Source organism: Nyctereutes procyonoides, unplaced genomic scaffold (assembly GCF_905146905.1).
Source record: "Nyctereutes procyonoides isolate TBG_1078 unplaced genomic scaffold, NYPRO_anot_genome, whole genome shotgun sequence".
NCBI lineage: Eukaryota > Metazoa > Chordata > Mammalia > Carnivora > Canidae > Nyctereutes > Nyctereutes procyonoides.
The window spans coordinates 44353923-44380976 of NW_026575126.1; the positions used below are offsets into that span (position 1 = coordinate 44353923).

The 27054-nt window shown below is 55.3% G+C and overlaps 1 protein-coding gene across 1 annotated transcript in view; it reads left to right on the plus strand.

Annotated features, from left to right (window-relative positions):
- ABAT (4-aminobutyrate aminotransferase) overlaps positions 1 to 26763 on the plus strand; it is an 85807-nt gene extending 59044 nt beyond the window's left edge. The window contains exons 5-16 of the mRNA XM_055341203.1: positions 5 to 122; positions 3737 to 3786; positions 10700 to 10780; positions 11417 to 11509; positions 11997 to 12059; positions 14166 to 14229; positions 14742 to 14890; positions 15967 to 16104; positions 16856 to 17023; positions 18171 to 18317; positions 22341 to 22452; positions 23545 to 26763. Coding sequence (XP_055197178.1) covers positions 5 to 122; positions 3737 to 3786; positions 10700 to 10780; positions 11417 to 11509; positions 11997 to 12059; positions 14166 to 14229; positions 14742 to 14890; positions 15967 to 16104; positions 16856 to 17023; positions 18171 to 18317; positions 22341 to 22452; positions 23545 to 23666 — 1305 coding nt within the window. The 3' untranslated portion in view covers positions 23667 to 26763. The remainder of the gene's footprint in view (positions 1 to 4; positions 123 to 3736; positions 3787 to 10699; positions 10781 to 11416; positions 11510 to 11996; positions 12060 to 14165; positions 14230 to 14741; positions 14891 to 15966; positions 16105 to 16855; positions 17024 to 18170; positions 18318 to 22340; positions 22453 to 23544) is intronic.
- The last annotated feature ends 291 nt before the right edge of the window (positions 26764 to 27054 follow it).

Genomic DNA, 27054 nt, shown 5'->3' on the forward strand with positions numbered 1-27054 from the left:
CAAGAATGCAGAGGCTGTACACTTTTTCTGCAATTATGAAGAGAGCCGAGGCAATTACCTGGTTGACGTGGATGGGAACCGGATGTTGGACCTTTACTCCCAGATCTCCTCTGTCCCCATAGGTAAGAGCTGAGAAATCCATCCTCATATGTATCTCCTCTCTGTTAGCCGTGACTGCCCAGACTTTACATGTTCCTTCCAGCATGCACATCCCTGTGTGCCGCCAGACACTTCCCTCAAGGGCAGAGAAATGGAGCAAGTAATTGGTAGAGGGTCTAGTATAGGGACTTTACGTGACTTCTCTTCTCTCATTTACTCTTCCTTGAAACCCCACAGGGTGAATATGTATTAATACCTCCATTTTGTAGACAGATAAGCAAAACTCAGAGAGGTGACGTGGCTTGCAGAGGAAGCATGGCTAGGACGTGAGCCTAGGTGTTTGGGGCCCTAGCCTTTAATGTCAACTGTCTTAGGTTAGGTCTTGTAGAAGAGCCTGAGGCATGGGTTCTGTACAAGTTGCTTATTAAGGGCACAGTCTCAGGAGACAGAAAGGAAGAAGGAAAGGCTAAGAAGGATGAGGTCTCAGCCAGAGACTAGCCATAGCCTGACACACAGGGGGCTCTGGAGCATGAACTGCACGCCAGAGTTGGTCCCTGACTGCATCAAAGAGGCTGGCCTTTTTGTACTCCAGTGCATTCCAGCTGCCAGCAGGAAGGACATGGCTCATCTCTCGGGCAAAGTGGCTTCCATTCACCAAGGGCAGTTTTCCAGAGAAAGAGGCGGATGGAGCTGTTACTGGTCCCCACACAGGCAGTTGGGAAAGGGGTGGCCTGCCCAGTCGAGGTGAGCAGTGGGGGGCACCAGCAGCGTCTGTCCCACCAGGCTGACCTCTGGGCCATACAGAGCGTGACTTGCTGCTGGAGGAGGGCAGGGCAGACGATGGGATGGATAAGGCTGACTCAGACACACAGGTAGCTGCTGCACTCAATGGTGTGTGGGCTGAGCGTCTCGCTGGGTGAAGCCTGTCCCTCTATGCATGATGCCAGTCCCTATTTATTTCCCATTAAGATGCAATTAGACAGTAAGGTGACTCATTCCTTTTAGGAAGTTCATCATTCAGACACACTATGGTCTCCAAAGGCATTTTGGGTTCTGTGATTTATACAACCTTCTCCACATTCCAGATTGGTGTGGAAGGGCCAGTTCTGGAGTTCTCGGGGTCAAATCCTAGCTCTACCCTGTAACAGCCATGGGCTGGCTGTAGGCTGTTCTCTTCCCAGCTAGCTCTGTGTCCTCCCATCCCCAGCCCCTGTGGGCCTCCCTTAGTCTTCATCCCCATCCAGATGCCAAATGTGTGGGGGGATGCAGGAGATCAGGCCAGCAGAAGTTGAGAAAGCATGGGGAGTTCTGAAAGTTCTCCTCTGGTCATCTTCTCTCCCCTATCTGGAGTCTTTAAAATGATTTATCCTAACATAACTGCTGTGAACTTGCCACGTGCGTGGCACCCTACACACTATCCCATTAGACCCTACAACCGTCCTGTCACAGTAGGTCTTTTAACATCATCTCCAGCTTTCCTGTGGGGCCCAGGTCTCAAAAGGTCACAGCATTTGTCCAGCATGTCCAGGGAGCCCAAGGATTTGAACCAAAGGCCCTCTGCCTCCTAAAGTTTCTTCTGTGATAGCAGCCTCACAGTTAGCCGCCCTGCAGCACCCCACCCCGCCATGCGGGGTCCCACAGCATTAAAAGCCCAGGCATGGATTTCCCTGATCAGAGGGACCAGCTCTGCTCTCATCTCTCCCTCTGAAGTCAATAAGACAAGCTGCATCTGTGGTTTAATAAGATTTTTCCTGGAACTGGCTTATCTACTGAGGCAGAAAAGTCATAAACACCCAGGCAGCATGATAAAGAACCAGAGCTGAAAGACCTCTGGCTAAAATACAGTTGGAAAAAACCCACAGAGTGCTTGTTCCTTCCTTGAGTAATGAGCACCCTGCAGCCTTGGGCCTAGGATGCCCTTGAGAAGGGCAGGAGGGCAGGGAGGCTGCTCACAGCTCTACCTGCTGGGCCCCCCAGGTCACTGCCTCAGCATACACACCTGTCCACCCTCTTCCAAGCAGGCAGAATGAAACCACAAGGCTCATCAAGTCATTCACTCTTTGATGCTACAGAGGAGAAAGTCTCCCCAGGGTGGTGCCGGGACCGTATCACCCCTCTGAACTTGCTAGGCTCCTCTGGCGGAGTGGAGCAGGCCCCAGGCCCGGGCCCTGGGCAGGCCTCTCACCAAAGGGATATGAGTCTCCCCTCCAAGTAGTTCATTTAAGGCTGCCTGGCTGGCTCAGTAGGTGGATCATGTGACTCTCAATCTTGGGGTTGTAGGTTCAAGCCCCGCATTGGGTGTAGAGAGTACTTAAAAGAAAAAACAAAATCTTTTTTAAAAAAAAGTTTATTTAAACTAAAAATGAACTGGTTTAAAGAAAATAGGTACAAGGTATGCATGGTAAAAATTGTGATCCTGTAGACCAGGAGTTGCCCTCTCTGCCTCCTGCAGCTGGTCTCCCTTGCGACAGTTCTGGCTCTTGCCCGTGTTGCTGGATCTCCACCTCATTTGTTCGCTTAGCTACTGTGTACCGAGCACAATACTTGGCCACTGCCTCGGAGGGTCTTCCAATCTGGTCCCCTGACCTCTGTGCCCACCCCCTGACACACACAGGCCTGCTCTTCCCAGTGGAGTCATTGCCAGGATTGGGAACGATAAACAGAAGCTGAAAATACAGCCCTGGAACCCAGGACGCTCTGGCCCCAGTGCTGTGCAGTGTCCCTCCTCCTTTACGATAAATGCCTCCCCTGACCAAGCATCTGTTGTGTGCAGCGGGCTTTCTTTCTTTTTTTTTTTTTTTTAAGATTGTATCTATTTATTCATGAGACACACACACACACACAGAGGCAGAGACATAGGCAGAGACATAGGCAGAGGGAGAAGCAGGCTCCATGCAGGGAGCCCAATGTGGGACTCGATCCCGGGAGCCCAGGATCACTCCCTGAGGCAAGGCAAACGCTCAACCGCTGAGCCACCCAGGCGTCCCATACAGCAGGCTTTCTGTTCCTCATGGCCCCTGGTAGATGTTAGGTTGCTTTCAAACCTGGAGATACTAGAGCATCACGGTTAATATGCATGTGCATTGGTCACTCTACATGCGTGTAGGGCAAATGCACAGAAGGCCAGCTGCTGAGTCAAAGGATGTATCCTGAGCCTTGTCATGCAATCCCAGGCTCAGTCTGCACAGTCGATGCAGTCGACTCTGGGAAGCAGTGAATGTACGTGCGGGTCATAGGTTACAGGCTGCACCATTCATTTGCTCAGTTCCTGAGCAAATGTGTATTGTGATTCGACTCCAGCAGTGGCCTGGGGGAGGAAGGTGAGGGCCGCATCTACAGTTCATCACACTCGCCTCGGTCCTGAAGTGGGCCTCAGCCTTGCATTCACTGCCTTGTCTGTGTCTAGCCCCCTACGGCTCAGACCTGGGCATCAGGATCAACTAGAGAATTTGGGAAGATCTCTGGCAGTGGCCTGAGTTGATCCTGAGTCCAGAGGTCTGGGTGGGCCCCAGGAATGGGTCTTGTCTGCAAGGGATAATGAGGCCCCTCATGAAGGGATTGGGAGGGGGTGACAAGCCGTGGGGGAGGGGCGCAAGGACCCTCTAACCAGAACTCTAACCCAGCCGTCTCTCCCCAGGCTACAGCCACCCTGCTCTCCTGAAACTGGTTCAACAGCCTCAAAACGCGGTGAGTCCTGGGTTATGCAGTGTTCATGGTGATCCAGAGGATCGCTGGGCAGCCCTTACATTCATTCCACAAATATTTATTGAGCACATACCATACACTAGAGACTTGGAATGCCTTGGTGAGCAAAACCACAGAGCCCCGCCCCACGGTCAGTTAACCACACACATGAGCAGGGATCTGCATCCAGAATGAGGCAGACAGTACTGTGTTGGTGCAAAACAATGATGGTGGCAGCAGAGGTTGACATCTATCGAGAGTGAAATGTGTGCCAAATGCTGTGTTCAACACTTTGCAGCTGTAATTGTTGATAAGTCCATGGGGCAGGGCCCCGTTGTCATCACCATCCTACTGATGAGGACATGGAGGCACAGAGAAGTCAAGGATTTGCCCAAGGTCACACAGAGAGAGGAGGTGCTCGGACTAAAACCCACAGGAGCAGGGCTTTCCAGGGATTGAGGGGGCCGGGGGTCAGGGAAGGGTTCCAGGGAAGTGACTGAAGAGGAGGAGGAGCCTCCAGGGCCCCTGCAGGGAGAAGGGAGTGGGAGGGAGAGCAACGGTGAGGACAAGGAGAGAAAGAGGACATGTGGCCAGAGCGGAGCCACAGGGACCGGACAGGGTGCAGATGTAGGGACCACATAGGCCGGATGTCAGTCTCGGGGCATGGGGACGCTCGGAGAGGCGGCCAGCAGCGTCCCCTCTTCAGTTGTGAGAACCAAACCTGCCTGCAGACACTGCCGTGTCCCCCGGGGGGCGGGGAGTGCAAGTAGAGGTGCCCCCAGATGTGCACCCCTGGGGGGCACACTGAGTATAACACGCTGAGCGGCGCTTCCCCCCAGGTGCACTGCTCGGTGACCCGTCCCGTATAACCCGGTGTCTCTCAGCTCTGCTTTCGTTATTACTTACATAAGGAGCCTTCCTAGACATTCTCTTCCTAGTTGTTTCTGCCGTGGCGTAACTTCAGTGCCTCCACGTTTCCTGCTGCTGCGTGGCCTGAGTCTGGCGGCTCAGCTGAGCACTCTGCTTGGGGTCTCACAAAGCTGGAGGCTCTGGGGCAGAACCTGCTTCTGCACTCACTCAGGCTGTCGGCACTCATTCTCGGGGTTTCCATGCCAGCAGTGCCAGGCCAGTCCTCTCTGCCCTCTTCCTGCTTCTGCTCTTAACAGAGGGCTACCTGGTTGCACTCAGCCCACCCAGAAAATCCAGAGTAATCTTCCTATCTGATCTGATCAAGGACCTTAATCCCATCTGCCCAAATCCCCTTTGCCATGTAAAACAATCCCTCCCGTCAGGGATGGGAAGAGGGTGGGGCATTTTCCTGGAGGCCAATTTAGCGCCTACAAGTCCCCTGCCAGACGCTGACCTCAGAGCGGGCTGTGCGCTCCCCGTCACGGGGGGGCGGGGCGGGGGGGGTGCTTCACCCCCGGGGAGAACGAATCAGTGGCACCTGCTCCCCACAACATGCCCCGCACCTGGCTGCCAACCCCTTAAGTCTGACGGCGTAGGTGCGTCTCTAACACGCTTTACCGCCTCGTACACGGAGTCCTGCAGCCGGTGGTCGCACCCGGCCTATTTCCCTCTGAGTCTGTCTGTGTGATTCATCCCGGTGTGTAGCTGCAGACCAGCCGTGCCCGGGCCATTGGAGCATCCTCCATGTGTGCATCCCTGCAGTGAACCTGCCCGTCCTACCGCGGGTGGGCCTTTGGGTGCTTCCCCATGCAGACACTGGTGAACGTTGGAGAGCCTGGGTTTTGGTGGCCACGTTCGTGCGTCGCCGCTGGGCTCTGCTGGCCTGGCAGCGTGTGCATGCAGGTGGCTCCGGCAGCTCCAGCGGCTCCCGCCAGCCCGTCCCCACTGCGCCCCCTCCCTGTCCTCACCTGCACCAAGTGTCACTGCGGGGCCATCATCCTACTCAGAGTGACACAGCGAGTGGGGCTCCTGAAGAGAAATCTAAGCCAGGCGGACAGTGGGGGGCAGGCGCATTGGGGACCCGGCTCCTGGGTTTGAAGTCCCTCCCCTTTTAACCGTCAGACTTGAAGGTGACAGGAGAGAACCACATTTCCCCTGATGGATGTCCCTGCCCTGCCTGGGAGGGGCTTGGGCCTGGCTCCCCCCCACCCCCTTGACACACCCGGCCCCCCCCTCCCCCCCCCCCCCCCCCGAGTTCAGGGGCTGCTGGAGCAGAAATGGGCGTCCCCTGGAGGTGCCTGGCGAGCCCATTTGGGAGGCTCCATGGGGATGTTTACATTCAAAGCCTGGCTTTGTTTCGAAACGTTGTGCAGATCCCAGATGCCTCAGCAGTTGGTGCTGAAAAAACTGTGTCAACAAACATGTCACACACATTTGCGGTGTCAGCTGCATCCGGAGGCAGAATCATCCCCGAAAACACGTGACTTCGGGGCCCAGGGATTCTGATTCCAGGGGATGCCCTGCCCCCACCCCTCTCTGCCAGGATTCGTGTCCCCTCCCCTTCTTGCCTCTCACCCCTCACCCTGTCCAGCCGGCCCTGGCTTTGCCTGTGTCTCCAGCAGCCCCTCTCCACCAGCACTCCCACCCCGGAGGGCCCGTGCTCACCGCCCCCGAGCTGCGCCTTGCCTGGAATTCCTTCTCCTACCCACTGCCTCCAGGATCCACCCCAACTCCCCCACTTCAGGTGCAAAGCCCTTGGTGGTTTGGCTCCTGCTTCTTCAGCCTCATTTCTTGACATTTGTTCAGTCATCAATTATTGATTGAACACCTCCTGCGTGCTGAGCACTGTTCTGGGTGCTGGCGAGGTCAGGGTCTGTGCTGACAGTGTTCTCCTGCAGAAGTCTGGGTTCGCCAAGTGAAAGGAGCCCCTGGGCACAGTCTCAGAGAAGTGGGAGCTGCCCTAAGCTCAGGGGGGTACACCTGGGGCACCAGGCTGGGGGACCATTGGCTGACATGGTGGGTCTTCCAGATTCTTGGCTAGAGATGCACTCGGCAGCGATTATGGGACTTTGCCCATCGAGGACAGGTTCCTGCCAGGTCATTGAAGTCCTACAAAGGGGCTAATCAACCCTTTTGTACCCCAACCACATCACCCTCAAACTCCAATGTAATTACTTCATGTGGCTGCAAAAAATGAAGCAGTAGCCCCTGGATCCAATTTCTGGGCTCCTGCCCCAGTTCCAGTTTCTTGTGTCACCAGGGCCACTCATTCGTTACAGTGCCCACAGTTCCTAAATGATCAGTGCACAGTCATTGTGCTGAGTGATGAGTGCAGCCTGACACCTGGGACTGCTGACCTGGTCCAGTCAGACACCTGCCGCCACCGTCACCTCCTGGCCTGTCTGCTATCCATCTAGACTGAGCTGCTGCCTCATCTTGCACTTTGACGTCTCACTGGCTCTGTACAGGCAGCAAGGGAGACGTCCCCCTTTTGGAAGATAAGGACTCTGAAGACCAGAGAGGTCACCCTATGCCCCAGGTTGCACAGCCTCTAAAACCAAAGCCCATTCTCTTCATACTGTACTTTTAGGACTGTTGAGCCTGACAGCAAGGGTTCTAGAAACCTGTCCTCATTTGATTCTGCTACCCAATGTCCCAGATACCGTCTGTTCTTAATGTCATGCTTTGTTGAACAAGAACACCACCCCCACATCTTCCCTGGCCCCAGAAAGGCGGTCAGGCTACCAGCCAGCACGCCCCCCCCCCTCCGTGAGCCGCTCCCCCCACTGCCTGTGACAGCAGCTCGCCTTGACCCTGACCTCACCATGCGCTTGGTTTCCTTGGAGCCCCACTAACAGCTTGGAGCCAAAAGGAGATGCCCCTCCAGGCCCCTCCAGGCCAGCCAAGGTCTCTCTGGGTTGCACTGGGCTGACTCGTATCCTGCATTAATGTTCTCAGGCAGAAGCTGCCTGCCGTGTCTGGCAAAGGAGTGGCTCTGAAGTCAGCGAGCCTGCTGGGAGTCTTGATTCTGCCCCAACCTGCTGTGTGACCTGGGGCGGGTTGCTTGACCTCTCTGGTCCTTGGTCTTCCCAGCTCTACAGTGAGGAGGGTTAACATCCCCAGCCACTTACCCTAGACTCACCCAGGTGGTCACAAAGCAGAAAAAAATAAGAGTATGAATCTGCCCCGATTTCTAGCCATCCAAGCCCAATTCCAGAGCCACCAGGAGGGCGCATCTGGGGCCTCCCTGTCCAGTGAGCGCTACCTGGATTTGCCCTAAGATGGCTGCACTGGTTACGTCTGACAGAGAGGAACCTGAGCAGCCCCCAGGCCGGGTCATTACCTGTGCATTTAACGAGGTGATGCGACCATAGACTAGCTTCAGGTGCACAGACAAGGTGGGGACGGTGCCCACCTGCCTTTCACCCAGTTCGCCGGTGCCGACACCTCTCTCCCCACAGCACCTTGTCGAAACTAAGAAATTAGCACGTTGTGTAGTGCAGACCTTGTTCAGATTTCCCCACTTTCCCCAATAGTGTCCATTTCCTGCTCCCGGGATCCAGTCCAGGATGCATTCAGCACAATCCCTTTTTAAAACCCAGATCCACTCCTGGGAACCTCGCTGTTTACGCATTGTGCAGAGCCTCCCTGGACCCTTCCCAACCCCAGCCTGGGGCACTCAGGATCTCCAGGGGAGGGGGTCTCTGGCCTTATTCCATCTGAGCCCACAGACTCGCCCCACGGGGTCTGCATCTTTCCAGAATTAAATGTTCTCCTTTATCCTCACTTTAAAGCACGTCTCTGCAGCCCCACAAGCCTGTAGGGAGGCTTGGGGCCCTTGGCCCGGCATGTGCCTCCAACTTGTCATCATCTGGGCAGCTAGTGGCCACGCCTGTGTTTTGAAGCCATCAGGCAGGGAGGGGCTGGTTTTCTTCAAGAATGCAGCTACCTGAGTGTGGGACTGTCCCTTGGCCAGAGGTTGTTTTAAGAGAATTCTGGCCAGCATTTTATAGTGGGGGGACTTCCCATTGAAATCTACATTTCCCTTTTCTTTTGAAATTTGGAGGCGCTGGCTCCCTCGGCCTGCAATCCTGCTTCGAAGTCAGGGCAGAGCTGACCGACGCTAGGGCCAGGCAGGTTCACCTCCGAGGCCACCATGCCCCCTCGTTTTTGAATTATCAGAAGCGAGTGCCCATTTGGAATCAGGTTTGCACTGTCGACTTCCTTGCAGAGGGAAATACTCCTCTGGACCCACATCTATCAAAATTAGAATACGACACCAACATATATATGGAGTCAGGTAATTTTTCTAACACTGGTTCTCTCATGCTCCTCCCATCCCACTTCTGAAGAGCTGCAGCCTGCATCTTGATCAGATGGCTCTCCTAAGCCCGGCTCGGTGTGGAAATTCCAGGGCTAACACTGCCTCTTAATGCCTTTCCCCCACCCTTTTTTTTTTTTTTTTTTGGATCAAAGTATAATTTACATGTAGTAAAACCCATCCTTTGTGCTCTGTAGCTCTGTGGGTTTCACCAAACACACAGTCGTGTAGTCGCTGCCCAAATCCAGGCACCTTCATGCACCCACATTCATAGCACCGTGCCAGACGCCAGGCCTGGACGCACCCCGAGTGTCCATCAATGGATAGAACAGTGTGGTCTCCCCATACGACGGGATATTATTCAGCCTCACCGAGGAATCCTGAGCCACCCTGCACCACAGATGAACTCCGAGGACATGATGCTCAGTGAAAGCAGCCAGTCACCAAAGCCAGTGTATGAGTCCACTTAGACGAGGGACCTAGAGTCGTCGTCAGAGTCCTAGCGACAGAAACATCGGTGGTGGTTGCGGGACTGGGGGGAGGAGGGATGGGGAGTCGGTGGTTAATGGGGACAGAGTCCTAGTTTTGTAAGATGAGAAAGTTCTGCAGAGGGATGGATGGGTGCGTGACAACATACCTAACACTGCTGGACTGTACCCTTAGAAATGGTTACACGGGTATGTTTTATGTCACCTGTTGTTTTTTTAACCACAATTTTTAAAAATACAGACACAGCACAGTTCAGCACCCAGACATTCCCCCAACCCGGGCCAGCTCCTGGCAACTGTGCGCTGCTGTCTCTCTTGCGCGTCTTGCCTTTTCCAGAATGTCCTAAGAAGGGGACAGTGGGGCGTGTGCCTCTCTGACTCCAGGCTCTTTCAGCATCGTGACTGAGCTGCCCTTGTGTTCCCCCACGTGTGTCAGTAGATGGTTCCTTCTATTGTTGAGGGATATTCTGTGGTGTGCAGATACCCATTCCCTTATCCTTCCTCAATGCGGGGACGTGCGGGTCATTTCCAGTTTGGGGCAAATAATAATAAAACCCACCATAAGCATTCACAGATGATCACGTCCTTGTGTGCTTTCATTTCACTTAGGTAAATGCCTAGGAGTGGAATTGGCGAGTGACGGGGCGTGTGTGTGTGTGCGCGTGCGCGCGTGCGTGCATGTGCAAGGGCACGTGTTCAACATTGTGAGAAACCGCCACACCACTTCCCAGTTTGTTCCCACCAGCTGTGAACGAGGGTCGTGGGTGCTCTGCACCGTCGCCAGCACGTGTTAGTGTCCACTCTTTGTTTTTGAGCCATTAGGATGGGTGGATTTTTTAGATCATAATTACAGTGTATAAAATTAGAATTACAAAATTATGATCATAAAATTGTGACTTAATCATAATTCACAGGAAGTTGCAAAAATAGTACTTTTGCAACTTTTGCTTCCCGGGTGGTAGCATCTTCCGGAACTACAGTGCAATGCCGCAACCAGGAAATATCACAGTACTTCTTACACCTGGAGCGATCCTAGCGGATTTCTCTGACGGTGCAGGGAAGCCAGCCGCTGCCAGCACCTAGCGAACACCGTCCGCCCATCTGAACACACCCGTTGTGAATAGCTCGGTTGGTCTCTGGCCAGCAGGGAGCCAGGTCAGGGCTGAGAAGTCACTGTGGGTCTCCTGCCTTTTTGCAGAGCACGTTCATCAACAGACCTGCCCTGGGCATCCTTCCTCCGGAGAACTTCGTGGAGAAGCTGCGGGAGTCCTTGCTCTCTGTGAGTTCAGGGGTGGGGCGGGTGGGAGGACAACCTGCTGGGACCCGTAGGGAGGCCCTTCCGGTCTCTGGGAGGGGGTGCCCGCAAGGGGAGGAGAGGCTCCAGACCCACTCCTTTGAGGATGGGGGTGTTAGTCTTGCTCTTGTGCTGGTTCTTTCATGAAGGGCATTTTTAATTTTCTTCTTAAAGAGAAGAAGGGATTCCTTGTGCACAGGAAAAAGGAACCAGGGGGGATTGATATCTATTGCTTGATAGGAGCTTTGCGTATTATTCAACCCTTCCCAACATTTCGGTTTTCATGGTTGCAGCAATTAAGGTCATTCTGAACCTCAACTTCCCACCCGTAAAATGTGGGTGTTTCAGGGGATGGCTGTGGTGCCAGGCAGGACAGTCTGGGCTGCTCTTCGTGGTTTTGTCCTCCTTGCCCTCCAGCCTCAGGGCCTTCCTGGGCTTCTCGCCACCCCCCTGGAAGAGCCCAAGTCCGCTCTCCTAGTCCTGCTCTCGGGGACCTTCCTGGATCCCTCCCAGCTCCCCATAGCCTCCGGTGCCCAGCGTGCACCTCTGCAGAGGTTCAGCGCCAGCAAGGGCCAGGTGGAAGTCAAAACAGAGCCAGCCCACAGCTGTCTCTCCCTGCAGGTGGCTCCCAAAGGGATGTCCCAGCTCATCACCATGTCCTGCGGCTCCTGCTCCAATGAAAATGCCTTTAAGACGATCTTCATGTGGTATCGGGTGAGGTTTGGGGCATGAGCATGTGCGCGCACACACACACATACACACGGGCTCCCCACCCCCAGCCACACACTCGCCCCTTGTCCAACTGTGCATCCTACCTGGCCGGAGTACGGAACAGCAGTGACCATGGTTAAAACCCAGAGAGGGCCACTGCCTGGACGGGGCTTCCGAAACATCCCACTGTGGGTGGTGCAAGGAGCTGAGTTACCCAGTGTAATTACACTGGTTTCCTTGGCATAACACACCTCAGCAGCTCTTAGTTGTTCCAATGGAAGAATAATGCACCTCTGTGTTCCTCTACTTACTCTGCTGTGAGCACAATGAACCCCCTCGTCCTTTGGTGCATAGGTGCACCAGGCAGTGTATAGGATCAGCCCCGAGAAAGCACTCGCTAGGGATCCAAACTGAACGTGGGTTTGCATACAAAGTGGAAGCCCCTCCTCCCCCCGGGGAGTCTGAGATTTCGTCTGTTGTGTTTTGTCAGAACAAGGAAAGGGGTCAAACGGGTTTCTCCAAAGAGGAGCTGGAGACGTGCATGATCAACCAGGTAAGCATGGCGGGCCCTTCCGCCCAGGCCATGGGACAGCTGCCACAGCCCCTCCAGCTGGTGCTGGCTGATGGACCCCAGGCTCTCGGGGAGCTCAGGCTGGGCAACTTCCACAACAGAGATGTATTTTCTCCCAGTTCAGGAGGCTGGAGTCCTAGGGCCAGCTCAGTTCAGTTCCCTGGGACAGGCTCTCTGCATGGCTCATAGACGGTGCCTTCTCACCGTGTCCTCATGTACCCAGGTGCCTCATGTGCAGGCGCTCTGATGCCACCACCAGGACCCCCCCCCTTCCCTGACCATCTCCCAAAGGCCCCTCCTCCAGACACCATCACAGTGAGGGTGAAGGCTTCCACACAGATATCTGGGAGGCACACAGACATTGTGTCCCTACTGAGGGATCCCCAAGCATTCCCACTCCCTGGTTCATCCCCCTGGCATCAGGGCTGAGTGGGGCCCTTCCTGGCCAGCACTCATCAGTTTCCCAGGACAGCTGCCTGAATTTGACTGAGGAGCCTTTAATATACTTTCTAGAATCATCCAAAATGTCAGCACAGAGGCACGTACAGGGGCGTTCTCCCCATTGGCGCTTATAGTCGTGATAACCAGGAAAGATTGGGAACCACTTGTATATCCAGTTACGGGGGATGGGGGACAGAGTGTAGGGGTTCCAAATGGAACCCCAGCGGTCCAAAGAGGCGCCAAAGAAGCCGGTGTCGGAGGCGGGGGCTGGCAGTGGGGGTACAGGGAGAACCGGGTGGGTGGGTGCCAAGCTCCCCGGCCAGCTTCAACCAGACCAGGCCTGTCCTCCCTCATTCAGTGATTTAGACAGAAGTGTCTGCTGAAAAAAAAAAAAAAATCAAGAGCCACTATACTCAGTGACCCCCTGCACATACCCACAGCAAAAATAGTCACAAAGGTTTTCTCTTGGCCTGGAGACACACGTGCTGTAATTCAGTAAAAACAGTAGAGGTAAATCACACAGACACTGTGCTGTCAACCATGTAAATAAATACACGAGAGATTACCGGAAGAAATCCTGCTAATACGTTTACAGTGAGCTGCCTCTGGGTGGTAAGGTTGTTTTTGGTTTCTTTGCATGCTTCCTTAATTTTTTTTTTCCCTAATCTACCCCTTTCTCTGTGTTCATACAAACCTGCACAAACTTAAGTGTTTTCTTTTTCCTTCTGGCCATCTTTGAAAGCAGTGGATTGTGCTGACCCTCACTCTCATCCGACACCCACGGGCATCTTGTTCCATCAACGTTTTTAGATCCCGTTGCTCACATTTAGTGGCTGCATCAGGGCAAACAAGGAAAATGACAGGAGGGTATTCCAGGGTTTGTGTGGAGGCAGGGGGGTGCTTTCCTGGAGGTCTCAGGGACCCGGAGATGAGCCAGCCTGAGAAAACACTGTGTGCGCCTCCCAGCAACCCTGGGTCCCAGGGTTACTTCTGCAGCCCAGAGTCGGCCTGAAGCCACTGGAAACAGGTCTGGCCAGGTTAGGGGGTTGGGAAACAAGGCCGCTGTGCCATCGGCAGGGAGTTCCTGCGTCCCTCCCGAGCCCAGGGCAGATGCTGTAGGAGGAGGCCACAGCCCCGCAGACCCCTTCCAAGGGCCCAGAGCACTTCTGGTGAGATGCCTGGTCCAGCCCGTGTCCCAGGAGGCACCCGGCCCCCCTGGAGCAGTGGAAGCCAGAGCAGTCCGCTGGCACGAGGAGTTCAAAACTCCAAAGGCCCCGCAGCCCAGCAGGGGACATCGGGGCATAAGGCAGCATTGGGCCCGGGGCAGCTTGCTCGCCCAGCCTTTGTGCTTGGCCACCTGCTCTCGCCACGGGAGGAGAAGGGGCCCAGATGATGCAGAGCATGTGAGAAGCCAGAAGTTTAGATACTTATATGAAATCTCTTGATTAAAGAATTTTTTACTTGACTTCATGGGCAAAACAAAATGCCTGTGGGGGGATGCCAGACCTGTGGGCTCAGTCTGTAACCTGGTCCTGAGAAGGGAGTGCAGTTCTTCCGATGCACGTGTGTTCCGCTAGGTGTGCAGGGCCAACAGTACAGCCCCCATCCCTACCGCAGTGACTGACAACCACCGTTTCTTGGTCCTAGGCCCCCGGCTGCCCCGAGTACAGCATCCTCTCCTTCATGGGCGCGTTCCACGGGAGGACCATGGGTAAGGAGGACCCGGCGTGATCCCCCGGTGGCAGTTAGGGTACGAGTGACAGCAGCAACCGTAGTGACGCTTGCCGTAGCTCCCACCCTGACAGTTTTCACGTAGTGTCTCACTGACTCCACGCCGTTCTCTGCAGAGGGGGGTTGGGGATTGTCATTCCTGCTTCGCAGACGTGGAAACCAAGACTCTGCAAAGAAGGAACATCCCAAGGCCATCCAGTGGCAGAGCCAGGACTTAACCCCTGGCTCCGTGCCTCCAAAGCCTGGGCTTCATCTGTGATGATTCAGAGAGTAGAGCACATGCACATGCACACACACGCGTGCACACACGCACACATGCACACGCACACACGGGCCCATGGGTTCTGCTTTAGCTTCAGGGTGTCACCGGAACTGCAGGCAGCAGGGCTCCCTGGGTGTTGGAAGACGTGGCCTGCACTGCCTGTCATCTCCTTTTCAAAGACTGTTCCTCCTACGTCCCCAAGCCAACCACCTTCTGTTTTGCTGGCCTAGGATGCTTAGCGACCACACACTCCAAAGCAATTCATAAGATCGACATCCCTTCCTTCGACTGGCCCATCGCTCCATTCCCACGGCTGAAATACCCTCTGGAAGAGTTTGTGAAAGAGAACCAGCAAGAAGAAGCCCGCTGCCTGGAAGAGGTAACCCGGGACCGTGCACATTCTCCCGCCCCGTCTCCTTACCCCCCGGGGAGGAGCACAGAGTTCACCCGGGACCCTCGTGGCAGTCTCTGGGGAGGACACGGAGACAGACGCCTTGTGTCCCAAACATTCCACATCAGGAAAAGTAATGAGACACCTTGATTTCACCTCCTGGCATCCATCTCCCTGTTTCGGGTACTGATACCTTCTCGTTTAAGCTTCTTTGGGGGCAGGCTTCGCTGACTCCAGAAAAAGACAGACTTTATGAGGCTGTGGCGCAGCCCATAGAAAAAGTGGATGCCTAGGACCCTGGAGCCCATTTCCAGCCTTCTCCCAAGTGCTGGGGCTGCTTTGGGGTTGCAGCAGGGGCAGGCCAGGGACTGGGGACAGGCAGCGCCGCAACCAGCAGCCATCCTTTAATCTGTTCCACATACTGGGGTTCCATGTTAGGCACTGGACAGAGTCTTCACTGGGGAAAAGAAGCTGGAAACTCTTCAAGTTTGGAATTTGAGCTCAAAAGAGGCTGATTTGAGGCTGGTCAGCCTCTTAGACTTGTCATCCTTTTCAGTTAATAATTAACACGTCCTGGGTGGGAAGCAAGGTGCTGGGTGCTGGGTACTTGTGGCAAATAAGAGACAAGACAATGGAGGCCACTGCAGCCCTGTCCAATAGAAATATTTAGCTACACGTCATTGCAGTTTTTCTAGAAATGCATCCAAATACGTATCCGAGAATCTGCACAGAAGGGACTCTCTTACCAGTAATGGTCTCACACTAATGACTCTGTAGCAACAGCGTCAGCAGCAGCGACCCCTTCTTTACACCCGACCCTGTGCTGACTGGTCTCATTCAGTGCCCCCCCCGCCACCCGTGACCAGCGCCCTGAGTTTCTCCCCCCGGTGCTAGCACCAGGCCCAAGTCGGGCACATTCCCACCCACACGAGCGGCTCTGAATGGATGCGACGAACACATGTTTAGCATCGCTTCGGGGGTAGGGGGTGGAACCCACCTGCCCACCCGCAGATGCTGCTCTGGAGCTCCCGCCAACTGTTGTTACTTGTCCCCTGGGAACACAGGTGGAGGATCTGATTGTGAAATATCGGAAAAAGAAGAAGACAGTGGCCGGGATCATCGTGGAGCCCATCCAGTCTGAGGGCGGAGACAACCACGCGTCCGACGACTTCTTCCGGAAGCTGAGAGACATCTCCAGGAAGGTCAGTGCACAGGGCACAAGGCCTGTCGGGGCCATGGGCCCTCTGCAGTGGGTTTTCCAGAGCAAAGGGTTAGCCCTGGGATCCTTGCCCATGTCCAGAAGGTCAGAGGCTGCCTGGTGGCCTCACGGCATTGGAGGCAGGAACAAGGGAGGGAGTTTCTCTGTAAAACCTCACTGCAGACTCAGCCTCCACTCTGCCAGCTAGTCAGGGACGTTCCCCATCAAGGGAAGGGCTCGGCCTCCTCCTTGTCTCTCTCCAGACCCATCTCCTCTTGCAGCCCAGTGTGGTCCGCACTCAACAGACACCAAATGAGCAGACTCTAGGTTAATACCACGTGTTTACATGTGCAACTGGCACATCTAACCAGTAAGATGTGTTGCTCTAAACACAGATTCTCAGCAAGTAGTAGTCGGGGTGGTGAGCAGAACTGGCCACAGGCCAGCTGGAGCCTGGGAGGCAGGCGTCGGCCGCTCTGGGGGAGGAAGAAGACCCTGCGGGGCCTGAAGCCCAATGCAGCGCCGCCACACTTCCATTCAGGATATCCTAAAGTGACGGTCCTATCCCAGCTCAGCAGTCTGAGGACAGGTTCAGACCCTGCTGCGACAGAGCTGCTCTGCAGGCCCAGGAGCGGGGGCTTGGTCCACAGGCCAGAAGGCAGCATGCCTCTGGGTGGACGTGGGGTCCCAGGCTGGTCCGGGGCTGGTCCTCGGTGGTGGGTGCTGATGTACCCCTTGTCTCCCATCCTGACCAGCACGGCTGTGCCTTCTTGGTGGATGAGGTCCAGACAGGAGGCGGCTGCACCGGCAAGTTCTGGGCCCATGAGCACTGGGGCTTGGCTGACCCGGCGGATGTGATGACCTTCAGCAAGAAGATGATGACCGGGGGCTTCTTCCACAAGGAGGAGTTCAGGCCCAATGCCGTGAGTAGCCGCCCGCCCTCCCCTGGCTCACCACCCCTGGCTCTTCCTCCAGACCAGGAGCAGAGGGGACCCCGGCCGGGTCACACCACTCCTGACCCATGTAATTAGCCGGTGGTTATGCTCACCCAGCTCTGTGCAGGGCGACTTCCTCGCAGCCACCGTCAGTCCCCTGCTTCCCGCGTGCCCATACCATAGTGTTGGTAGCTGCTGCCGTGAACTGAGCACGTGCTCTGTGGCCGGCCCAGTACTTTTAATTCTCCCAGCAATCTAAGCAAGTAGGTGTTATTTTTCTCTCCTGCTTTACTAATGAGGAATCAGGTGCAGAGAGGTTAAGTAAGTTGTCCAAGGTCACATAGCCTGTGAAGTGACAAAGCCAGGATTCAAACATGGAGCCCACTCTCTAAACCACTGCACTATACTGCCGGGTATCCATGGGGATGCTCATACATACAAGCACACAGTTATCAGGGGCCCAGGACCCTTTCCTCCACCATTCCTGCCGGTGCCTTCCACCCTCAAGGTTGCCTCATGATCCAAAATCACTGCTGGAGCTCCAGCCGTCACATACCAATTCCAAGCAGAAGGAAGAAAAAAGGAGGGAAGGACAAAGTGGCCCCCATCTTGTCTTTAGAAAGCAGCCTTCCCAGAAATCCCACAATATTTCTGTTTCTAACACTTTGACTGAGATCTGGTCACACGGCCACTCCTGTCTGCAAGGGAGGCTGGGAAGTGTGTTTTCGGTGTGTCCCCTGACACCTGCATACTTCATGGAGGAATAAATGGGCGGTCATGGTGAGTGGCCATCGAGCCTCTCCTGACTCCACCACCATATTTTCTGGGACAAATCCCGTACCTTCTCAGACTTGGCTCCTTTGTATAAAGTGAGGTCACCGTAGTTACGGGCTGACTGTCGCGGCTTCCCCAGGACCGAGGGACTGCCCGGGGCGTGGGCCAGCTTGGCCTCCCCAGCAGCAGCCCCTAGCTGTAGGAAAGAACCCAGGGAGATGCCGTGTGTTGCCCTCCCTGAGCTTGGTCGATGCTCGCCGGGCTTGTTTCTCTCCTAAAGGAGGGACGGGTGTGTCTGAGGGAAGCGGGGGGGCCCTCCAGGGTCTGCCTGTATGTGAGCCCCTCCGACGCCCTATTCCAGCCCTACCGGATCTTTAACACCTGGCTGGGGGACCCGTCCAAGAACCTGCTGCTGGCCGAGGTCATCAACATCATCAAGCGGGAGGACCTGCTGAATAACGCAGCCCATGCCGGGAAGGCCCTGCTGACGGGGCTGCTGGACCTGCAGGTACCCCCCACCCCGGCCTTGGCTCCCCCCACCCCCGCCACCATCTCCCATTCCTAGGGGCTCCATCCCAACCCCCACTCCCAGTTCCTGGTCCCCTTTGACGCCAAATGCAGGCATCCGTCGCCCCACTCACATTCCCCGCAGAGTGTCGCCTCGTCCCTCGTCGCGACTGCCCTCCTCTTACACGCCACCCCGCACCGGCGCCGTCAACAGGAGACGTGGGAAGCCCCAGAAGCCATTTTAAACGTTCTAGTAACCAAACAGTAAAAGGGAAGGAGGCAAAGTTAGTAATGACAGAGTTTCCTGACCCATTACACCCCGACTTGAGCCTGCCGTCAGCACAGAAAATACCGAAGGGGGCATTTCGCGTTGCCTTCTGTGTACCAAGACTTCGCCATCTAGCCCGTCCTTCACCCTGACACCCTGGCACAGCTCCCCTTGGACTTGTCACATTTCAGGCCACGTGTGGCCGCCGCACGGGACAGCACAGCTCCTGGTTACACTCGCTTGTCTTTGTTACTTCATGCTCCCTGCCTGACACCCACCCCCCACCCAACACACGCATGCACAGGCATGTGCACACACCTACATGTGACTCTCCCAGACGGGGTGGGGGCCGTCGGGGGCCCAGTCCAGCCCAGGAGCTGGAGGAGAGATGACTCTCCAGTGCACTGGTCAGAGAGCCCTTCTGCCGGGATCTGAGCAGAACCACCAAGGGGTGATGGCCGTGGTGGTGGTGGTGGTGAGGGGGGGGTCAGTTGGTGGTGGTAACAGCTTCCATTTATTGAGTGCCCGCTGCATGCCCAGACTGGAACAGGGGCTCTCGTACGCCCGTGGAGTTAAGTCCAGTACCAATACAGTGAGTGGAGCCACCATTACTGTCCCAATTTTACAGAAGAGGAAACTGAGGCGTGGAGGGCTAGTAGCTTGTCCAGAGTGACACAGCTTCCCTGTGGCACCCATGGGCTTGGAAGCTGATTCTGGTGGACTTCAAAGGCCGAGTTCTGCAGGCACCTGGGTGGCTCAGGTGGTTAAGCATCTGACCCTTGATCTCAGCTCAGGTTGTTTTTTTTTGTTTTTTTTAAAGATTTTATTTATTTATTCCTGAGAATACACAGAGAGGAGAAAGAGAGAGAGGCAGAGGGAGAAGCAGGCTCCATGCAGGGAGCCCGACGTGGGACTCGATCCCGGGTCTCCAGCACCACGCCCTGAGCCGTGGGCAGCGCTAAACCGCTGCGCCACTGGGGCTGCCTTCAGCTCAGGTCTTGATCTCAGGGTCGTGAGCTGGACACACTGGGCACCGAGCCTACTTTAAAAAAAGTCATGTCTCTGCCGGTGTTTACCTCTCCGATGTGATCAAGGACATAATGATAATTGTTATTTCCATTAATTGAGAACTTGCTAAGCTCCAAGCATTGTGTTAAGAGCGTTATCTCATGTAATCCTCAGAATAGGTGGACTTCTCCTCCTTTAGAAGGAGGAGAAGAAAGCCAACCCACCCCCATTAAATTTAAATTCCAGTAGTCTGAGGCCCAGGGGGCAGGCACAGGACTTGGCTCCAGACACGGGGCAGTGGCAGGAGCTCTAGACACCCTCCCCCCACAACATCCCAAGGTAGGGATACCAGATTTAACAAATCATAATACAACACCCCAGTTAAATTTGGAAAATAGCAACTAATTTCTTTTTGGCGTGAGTATATCCCATGTACCATTTGGGACATACTTATACTAAATTATAAGTTGTTGATCTGAAATTCAGATTTAACTAGGTCATCCCGCATTTTTTTTTCAGGCACCCTTAGCTCAGAACAATTTGAACTTAGGAAAACATAATGATGCTCATTTTCTGGGTGAGAAATGGGAGGCCTGGGGAGGTGAGCAGCAAGGAGGCCAGGCTTTAACCCCAGTCCCGCCTGACTGCGGACTCTGAACGGGTAAAGTGTGGCTCTTGGAACAGCTGAGACCCTCCAGCAGGTGCAGTGGGTGGGCTCTGTGTAGAATTTCTTTTTCTTTCTCTCCTCTTGGGCTGGATTTGCATTTTAACTGGAGTTGGGTAGAGGTGGGTCTAGGAAAAGCCTTTGCAAGAGTTGTGCCCTTCCTTCCTCCCTCCCTCCTCCTTGCCTCCCCAGATGAAGGTTCTGTGGAAACCTCCCGGAGCCAACACTGGCCGCTCACTTTGGGGAGCTCCAGAGGCTCATCTAAAGGGATGGAAGGGGAGAGGGCCCTGTCAGGACCCTACAAAGCTTTAGGCAAGAAGGAGTTACAGAACACCCCAAAACGATGAGCCAGACAAATGGGTGAAACAAAAGGATGCCTGTGGATATGGAACAATAGTTGAGGCCCTGCCATGAGGAGGGGTTGGGAGGGAGCTCCACGTCCTGCACTGATTAATCAGGTCAGCGGACACTCAGCACACGTGTGCATGTGTGTGTACGTGTGTGTGTAGATGAGACCAAGTCCCCAGAGACAGCAAGAATATGGGACTTGTGGGTGGCTCGGTCCGTGAAGTGTCTGCCTTCAGCTCAGGTCATGATCCCAAGGTCCTGGGATGGAGTCCCAGGTCGGGCTCCCTGCTCAGCGGGGAGCCTGTTTCTCCCTCTGCCTCTGTCCTTCCCCCTGCTTGTGCTCGCTTACTCTTTCATTCTCTCTCTCTCTCTCTCTCTCTCTCTCTCTCAAATAAATAGTTGAAACCTTTAAAAATAGAGGAGGGGGGAATATATTTGAAGCGCTGCCTCCCAGCCAATAGGCAGGTTCCCAAACGAGCAGAGAAAGTGCTGGAGTGACTGCCAAGCCTCAGTTTCCCCACCTGTGGAGACCAAAGGGGCCCTCCTCTGCTGGTGAATCAAGGATTCAAGACCCTGCTTGTAAGTGCCTAGCACAGCGTCTGGCACACACATGGGCCCTTACCACCACCAGAAAGTGGCATCATCTCCACTCTCCACCGAGGGACTGCAATGAGATGACACTTGCCCCTCGGCTCTGCCCTCACTGTCCTGAGGTTTTTGTTTTTTAAGATTTATTTATTTTAGGGGGGCAGAGAGAGAATCGATCCCACAACCCCAAGATGAGGACCTGAGCCCAAATCAAGAATCAGATGCTTCCCCGACTGAGCCACCAGGCACCCCTGCCCTGAGATTAGTTTCGGTCATGCCTTCGCATGGACACTGGAGTGGGGAAGGAGCAAGATCTCCCACACCCAGTGGCCGTAACTGGGAAGCTAACTTCCTCAGGCTGCTGGGCAAATGACCACAAGCTGGGTGCTTTAAAACAAGAATTCATTCTCTTGCCGTTCTGGAGACCAGAGTCCGAAGCCGAGGTAACAGCATAGGCACTGATTCTGGAGGCTCAGAGGGAGAACCCATCCCACGCCCTGCCCGGCTTCTGGAGGTTGCCAACCATCCTCGGCAGCCTCCGCCTGTGGGAACCCAGTCCAGCCTCTGCGTGCCCGTGTCTCCGTCCAGACCTCCCTCCTATAAGGACACCAGTCCTTGGTGTTAGGGCCACTCCCATCCAGTGTGGCCTTCCCCCCAACCTAATTCCATCAGCAAAGACTCTACTTCAAAGTAGGGCCACATTCACAGGTTCCAGGTGGGCATGACCTCGGGGAGGGAGCACCATTCAAGCCAGCACCCCGTCTCAGAGCCTGGAGTGAGGATGAGCTTCCTCTCCTGCCAGAACCACAGCTTCTCTAGAGGAAGCGCAGATAAAGATGGCTAACGTCCTCTGAGCCCCTGCCAGGGGCCAGGCCCGGCGCTTGACACAGAGATCTTGTGTCGCTGAATTCCCACCATGGCCCATTGGGAGACGACAGAAGCTTCAGCTTACAGAAGAGGAAACTGAGGCACAGGCCACTTGCGTGACTGGCCCAAGGGTGCATCAGGAGAAAGAGGCAGAGCAGATTTGGGACTCGGGACTGGAGGTGTCCCCAGCCAGAGCCCATAACCCCACCACCGTCCTGCCAGACCCGGGGGAGCACCACACAGGTGACAGGCTTTGACACCGCCTTTTCCCCCCATTGCAGGCCCGGTACCCCCAGTTCATCAGCAGAGTGAGAGGACGAGGCACCTTCTGCTCCTTCGACACTCCCGATGAAACCATTCGGAATAAACTCATTCTAATGGCCAGAAACAAAGGTAAGCAAACAGGACCGGGAGCCGAGCTTCACCAGGGTCCCAGGTCACCTGGTGACAGCGCTCCTCGGGGCGCCTTGGGGCACGGGCCACCAGGGGGTGCCTGGGGCTGAAAACAGTCCGGGTGCTCTTTCTCAAAAGAAGGGAAAGAGGCCGCCGGGATGTCCTTACACACTCACTCCGTAGCTATTCACGGAGCCGGTGAGTTGCAGCAACACGGGAGAGAACTGAGACGGGAGTGAACTAGACCATCAGGGCCTTTCCTTCAAGGAGCTTCTGGCCTAGCAGGCGGGAACGGGGGAGACAGCGTCCCTAAACCACCGGCTGCAGGTCCCAGCAAGGAGGACGGGGTAGGATGGAGAATCGGGGTGGGGGCGGGGGGGGCAAGCTCAAAGCCAGGAAATCAGGAGAGGCTTCCTTGAGGAGGAGGCAGAGGCGTGTGCAGTTGTCTGAGGCCTGACAGAGCCCCTGGAGGCCGGGAAGCCTCTAGAACAGAGGGTGAGGAGGGGTTGCCAGGTGCACATCACCATGGCCTGTGGAGCCCATCCAAGAGGCTGGGCTCCTCCCTGGGCTGGGGGGAGCCGTGGGGGAGGCTCAGTGGGGTCGGAGTGCATGGGCAGAGGGCCCGAGGTGAGTCAGGCCCAGAGGGCCCCTTTGCATCTCAGGATCCCCGAGGGGCAGGGCTAACCCACCTCCTCCTTAAAGCGAGGAAGTGGGTTTTGCAGGTGCTGTGAGGCCTCAACCAGGGCACCCAGCCAGTCAGTGCGGAAGCCGCCGGACCCCAAATCAGCAGACCCAGCCCCCCTGGGGACAGCCCGGGGGGCCCCCGCACCTGCTGCCTGCCTGCCTGTCCTTCTGTCCTTTCCCTGTTTGCTTCTTTCCTTCCTGACCCCACCACGAGGTTCTGGAAGGCGAGGACTTTGCCTTGGGACTTGGGTCTCAGCGGGCCTGGCTTGGGGCAGCAGCAGGGGCAGCAGCGTAGGCTTGTGAGGTGGGAGGTGGGAGGGAGAGAGAGAGAGAGCCTGCTGGGCAGGTGGGTGGAGGGAGTGCGGCCCCCCCCCCCCCCCGCTGACCCCCTCCTGCCTCTGCTTTCAGGCGTGGTGTTGGGAGGCTGCGGGGACAAATCCATTCGATTCCGCCCCACTCTGGTCTTCAGGGATCACCACGCACACCTGTTCCTCAATATTTTCAGCGACATCTTAGCAGACTTCAAGTAAAGAAGCCATTTCCACTACGCAATGAGAAAGCCCCGATCTCAACTGTTGTCAAATTGATTAGTTTGCCTAATTCATGTCTTCACTTAAAGTATCAGAGGCGAATGTGTAAACTGAAGGGTTCTTGGTGGGGAGGGGATGTTCGTGGTGGCTTGGGGGGGTGGGGGCGGGCGGGAGGGGCTGGTTTTGATTTTCCTCCCTGCAGAGCCAGTGATGCACGTTGGTCTAACCCCAGAAATTCTTGCGTGAGCCCTGGACGTCGTCTTAGGCAGGGGCCGTGAGGGTCCTGTGGCCACAGATTTGCCGGCCTTGACCCCCCACGGTTTCTTTGGAAGCCAGGCAAGGGAATGACAGCTGCTCCTGGGACTGGGGGCTGGGACCTGTGGGTTCCAGTCCCCCTCAAGTGCCATATTCTGTGATGGAGGATGCTGGCCCCCCTCACCCTATGCAGACAGATGTGCTGTCCCCTGCCCGCCTGGCCTTGGAGCCCTGAGCAGGTCCCATGCACAGTTCAGTGAAGGACAGGTCAGATGGCACGCAGGCAGGACAGCAAGGACAGCAGGCTTGAGCTTGCAGTGTGGGGAGGGGCCTGGGCGGCTCTGCTCCGTGCAGCTGGGGATCCTCTAAACTGTGAATTCTGTCCTGGGCGGGGCTTTGCCTCAGAGCATCTCCGGGTGCCATCGGTGGCACTTCTTACCACCCTCCGTTCCCCAAACTCTGTCCCCTCTGTGACCTGTCATCCCAGGCCTCGGGGTGGGGGGCACAGCCTGAGCATCCACAGGGACACGCAGGAGCCAAAAGGTCGGAAGCACAAGCCAGTCGCCCGGAGCGGAAGCCCAGGGCCTGGGGCAGCAGGGCCACCTCCTCCTGCATCCCCGGGCATCTGGGGTCTGATTTGTGGACCCCACGCCTGGGGGCTCTGTCTCTAACTTCTCCTCCACCTCTGCTCCACCTGTGAGCAGCCCCGCAGGATGGCAAAGCTGTGCGCAGCTCCTCCATCGCAGGGAATCCGCCTCTGAACTAGATTTCTTCTCGAGGGAAGCACTGTGCGTGCAGGCGCCAGAGCTCCACGCAGAATAAAGATCGCCTGTTGGTCCAAGGTAGTCTCCTTGTACTTGCCACCCCGGGTGAGAGGTCTTCCCGACGTAAAGGGTACGTAGATTACCAGGCAGATGAGGGCTACGTGCTTAGTTGGACTGGTGCTGAGGCTAAGGGGCCTCTTGTGGAGGCAAGACATTCCTGGAACCGAGGTGACCCCAGGCGCTCCTAAAAAGAGCATCTGGTTGTTCCACAGCAATGGACTGGTGTTGGGTGGGCAGACTTGGGAAGCCTGGCTGCTCTCCCCGCCCGATAGGAAGCGCTCCATCTCCAGGTGCGTGGCCGGCCGCCTCGGGGGTGGACATACCAAGTTTTTCAGTCCAGTACTTTGCTCTCCTAATAACTAATCATTCAAAGACCTCAAGCTGGTGGTGGTTATGTCGTTGTCTCTCTTTTCTGCTTCCACCCTCCAGCAGACTCGGTCATTGACCTATTTCTGTAGAGAATGAAAGGCACCGGCATGTCTAATAGGCACGGTCAGAGCCATGGGCTGTGTGCGCTGTGCATCTCGCAGTCCACGCTAGCCGTTGCTGTTAAGAAGGACTCTGGTCTTGGGCAAGGCTGTCCGGGCGCGCTGTCCCCCTCTCTGTGCACGGTGTCGCTCGTTCATATACCCATCCGTTTACTCTCACTCCTTCATGGAACTTTCGTCAAGCCCCTGCTCCACCCCGGGCCCAGGGCTAAGTACTAGGAGTACAAGGGGAAACGCAGCATAGTCCCTGCTCTCAAGGGACTCCCGTGTCACTGGGGATGACAGACCCTTAAGCCAGCAATCAAAGCCGAGCAGCAAGTGCTGTAACAGACGCGGGGGAAGACGGGGAAATCAGACGGAGCGCCAGTCAGGGTCAGGAGGCTTCGGGGAGACAGTAGCACTTGAGCAGGCTTTTTTGTAGAATGAGCAAGAGTTCTCCAAGCAGACGAGGCAAGGAGGAGGCGGAGGAGTGTCGCAGAGACAGGAACAGCACGTTCACAGACACATCAGTCCACGGTCTCCCACCTTTCACTGGGGTTCCAGATCCCACAGGCAATATCCCAAGATTCCAGGGCCTTATTCAACAAACAAGCCAGATGCAAACCAAACCATAATTCATTTATTGGCATAAGTATGCTTTCTCTGGAGAACCCTAGCGCTGGATGCAGACGCTCGGTTAAAGGTTCCCAGAGTCTGACAGGTTTGCAAGCCGGGCCGCAACCAGAAACTCCGCTCTCTTTGGTGGAGGGAGTGGGCTATACATATTTTGTTCTCTCCCACGGGGCCAGCGTAGAGGAATGACATCCTTTCACCTGGAAAGTCATTTCCAGACTTACTCCTTACCAAGGGAAGTTACTTCTCGTGAAACTTTTTAAGCCATTTATCAACACGCTCTCGTTGGCTCAGGGCATAACAGGAGTTCCCGAGGCATCCTCTCTTGGGGGGTGGGGGTCAAGCTGGAAGAACTTCAAGGCAAAGAACTCTCGGCCCGCCGGGCTCAAGCCTGTAGGGGGAGAGGTGGGTGAGGCGGGGAGCCCAGCCGACAGCTTGCCGCCTGGGGCGGGGCCCGCGGAGAGCTTCTGTGGCCGACGGTCTGGGAACGGAATCCATCTCCATCCGTGCCATAGACTTCAGTAACTATCTCTAGCAAGTCTTGTCACTTTTCCAGAAAACAAGGTCCTGTAATAGCAAGTCTTAGCACATCCTCACTTTTATTATAAATGGGTGTTTTTTTTATAATTTTTACTGACACTCAGTAACCATGCAAAATTGTGCACTACATTAATATACCTGTATATCTGTACCTATCTCTACACACACACACACACACACACACACACACACACACACACACATCAGTTCATGGTAGAGAACCACAGCTAGGGAGTACCGCCGACTTACGCATTCAAAGTGAACTTGTTTACAGTATTCTGGTGACAGTGCCAATACATGATAAAGAAATTAACATGTCACAATGTAACTGATGACCATACGCACAATTCCGTGAATTAAATCTGTTTCCTGTGTTAATCGGTATTCTTAAATTAAAAAAAAAAATTAATAACGGAAGCATCTGCACAAATGTGTCCTCTCTGAGGTTGGAAACAGTTTCCTTAAGTGATTGTCTGGCAAGTACGTATTCAGTACCTATTACAGACCTCTGAGGGATGTCCTGGGGGATTCGTCGGCCTGCACAAGCCTGCCTCGGGCTCAGGAAGCACCGTGAGGCCACAAATTTCACCGGAGCTCGTTGAGGACTTACCATGTGACAGGGGCCCAGGGGTGGACGAGGCATGGTCCCTGGGCTCAGCTCATCCTCTG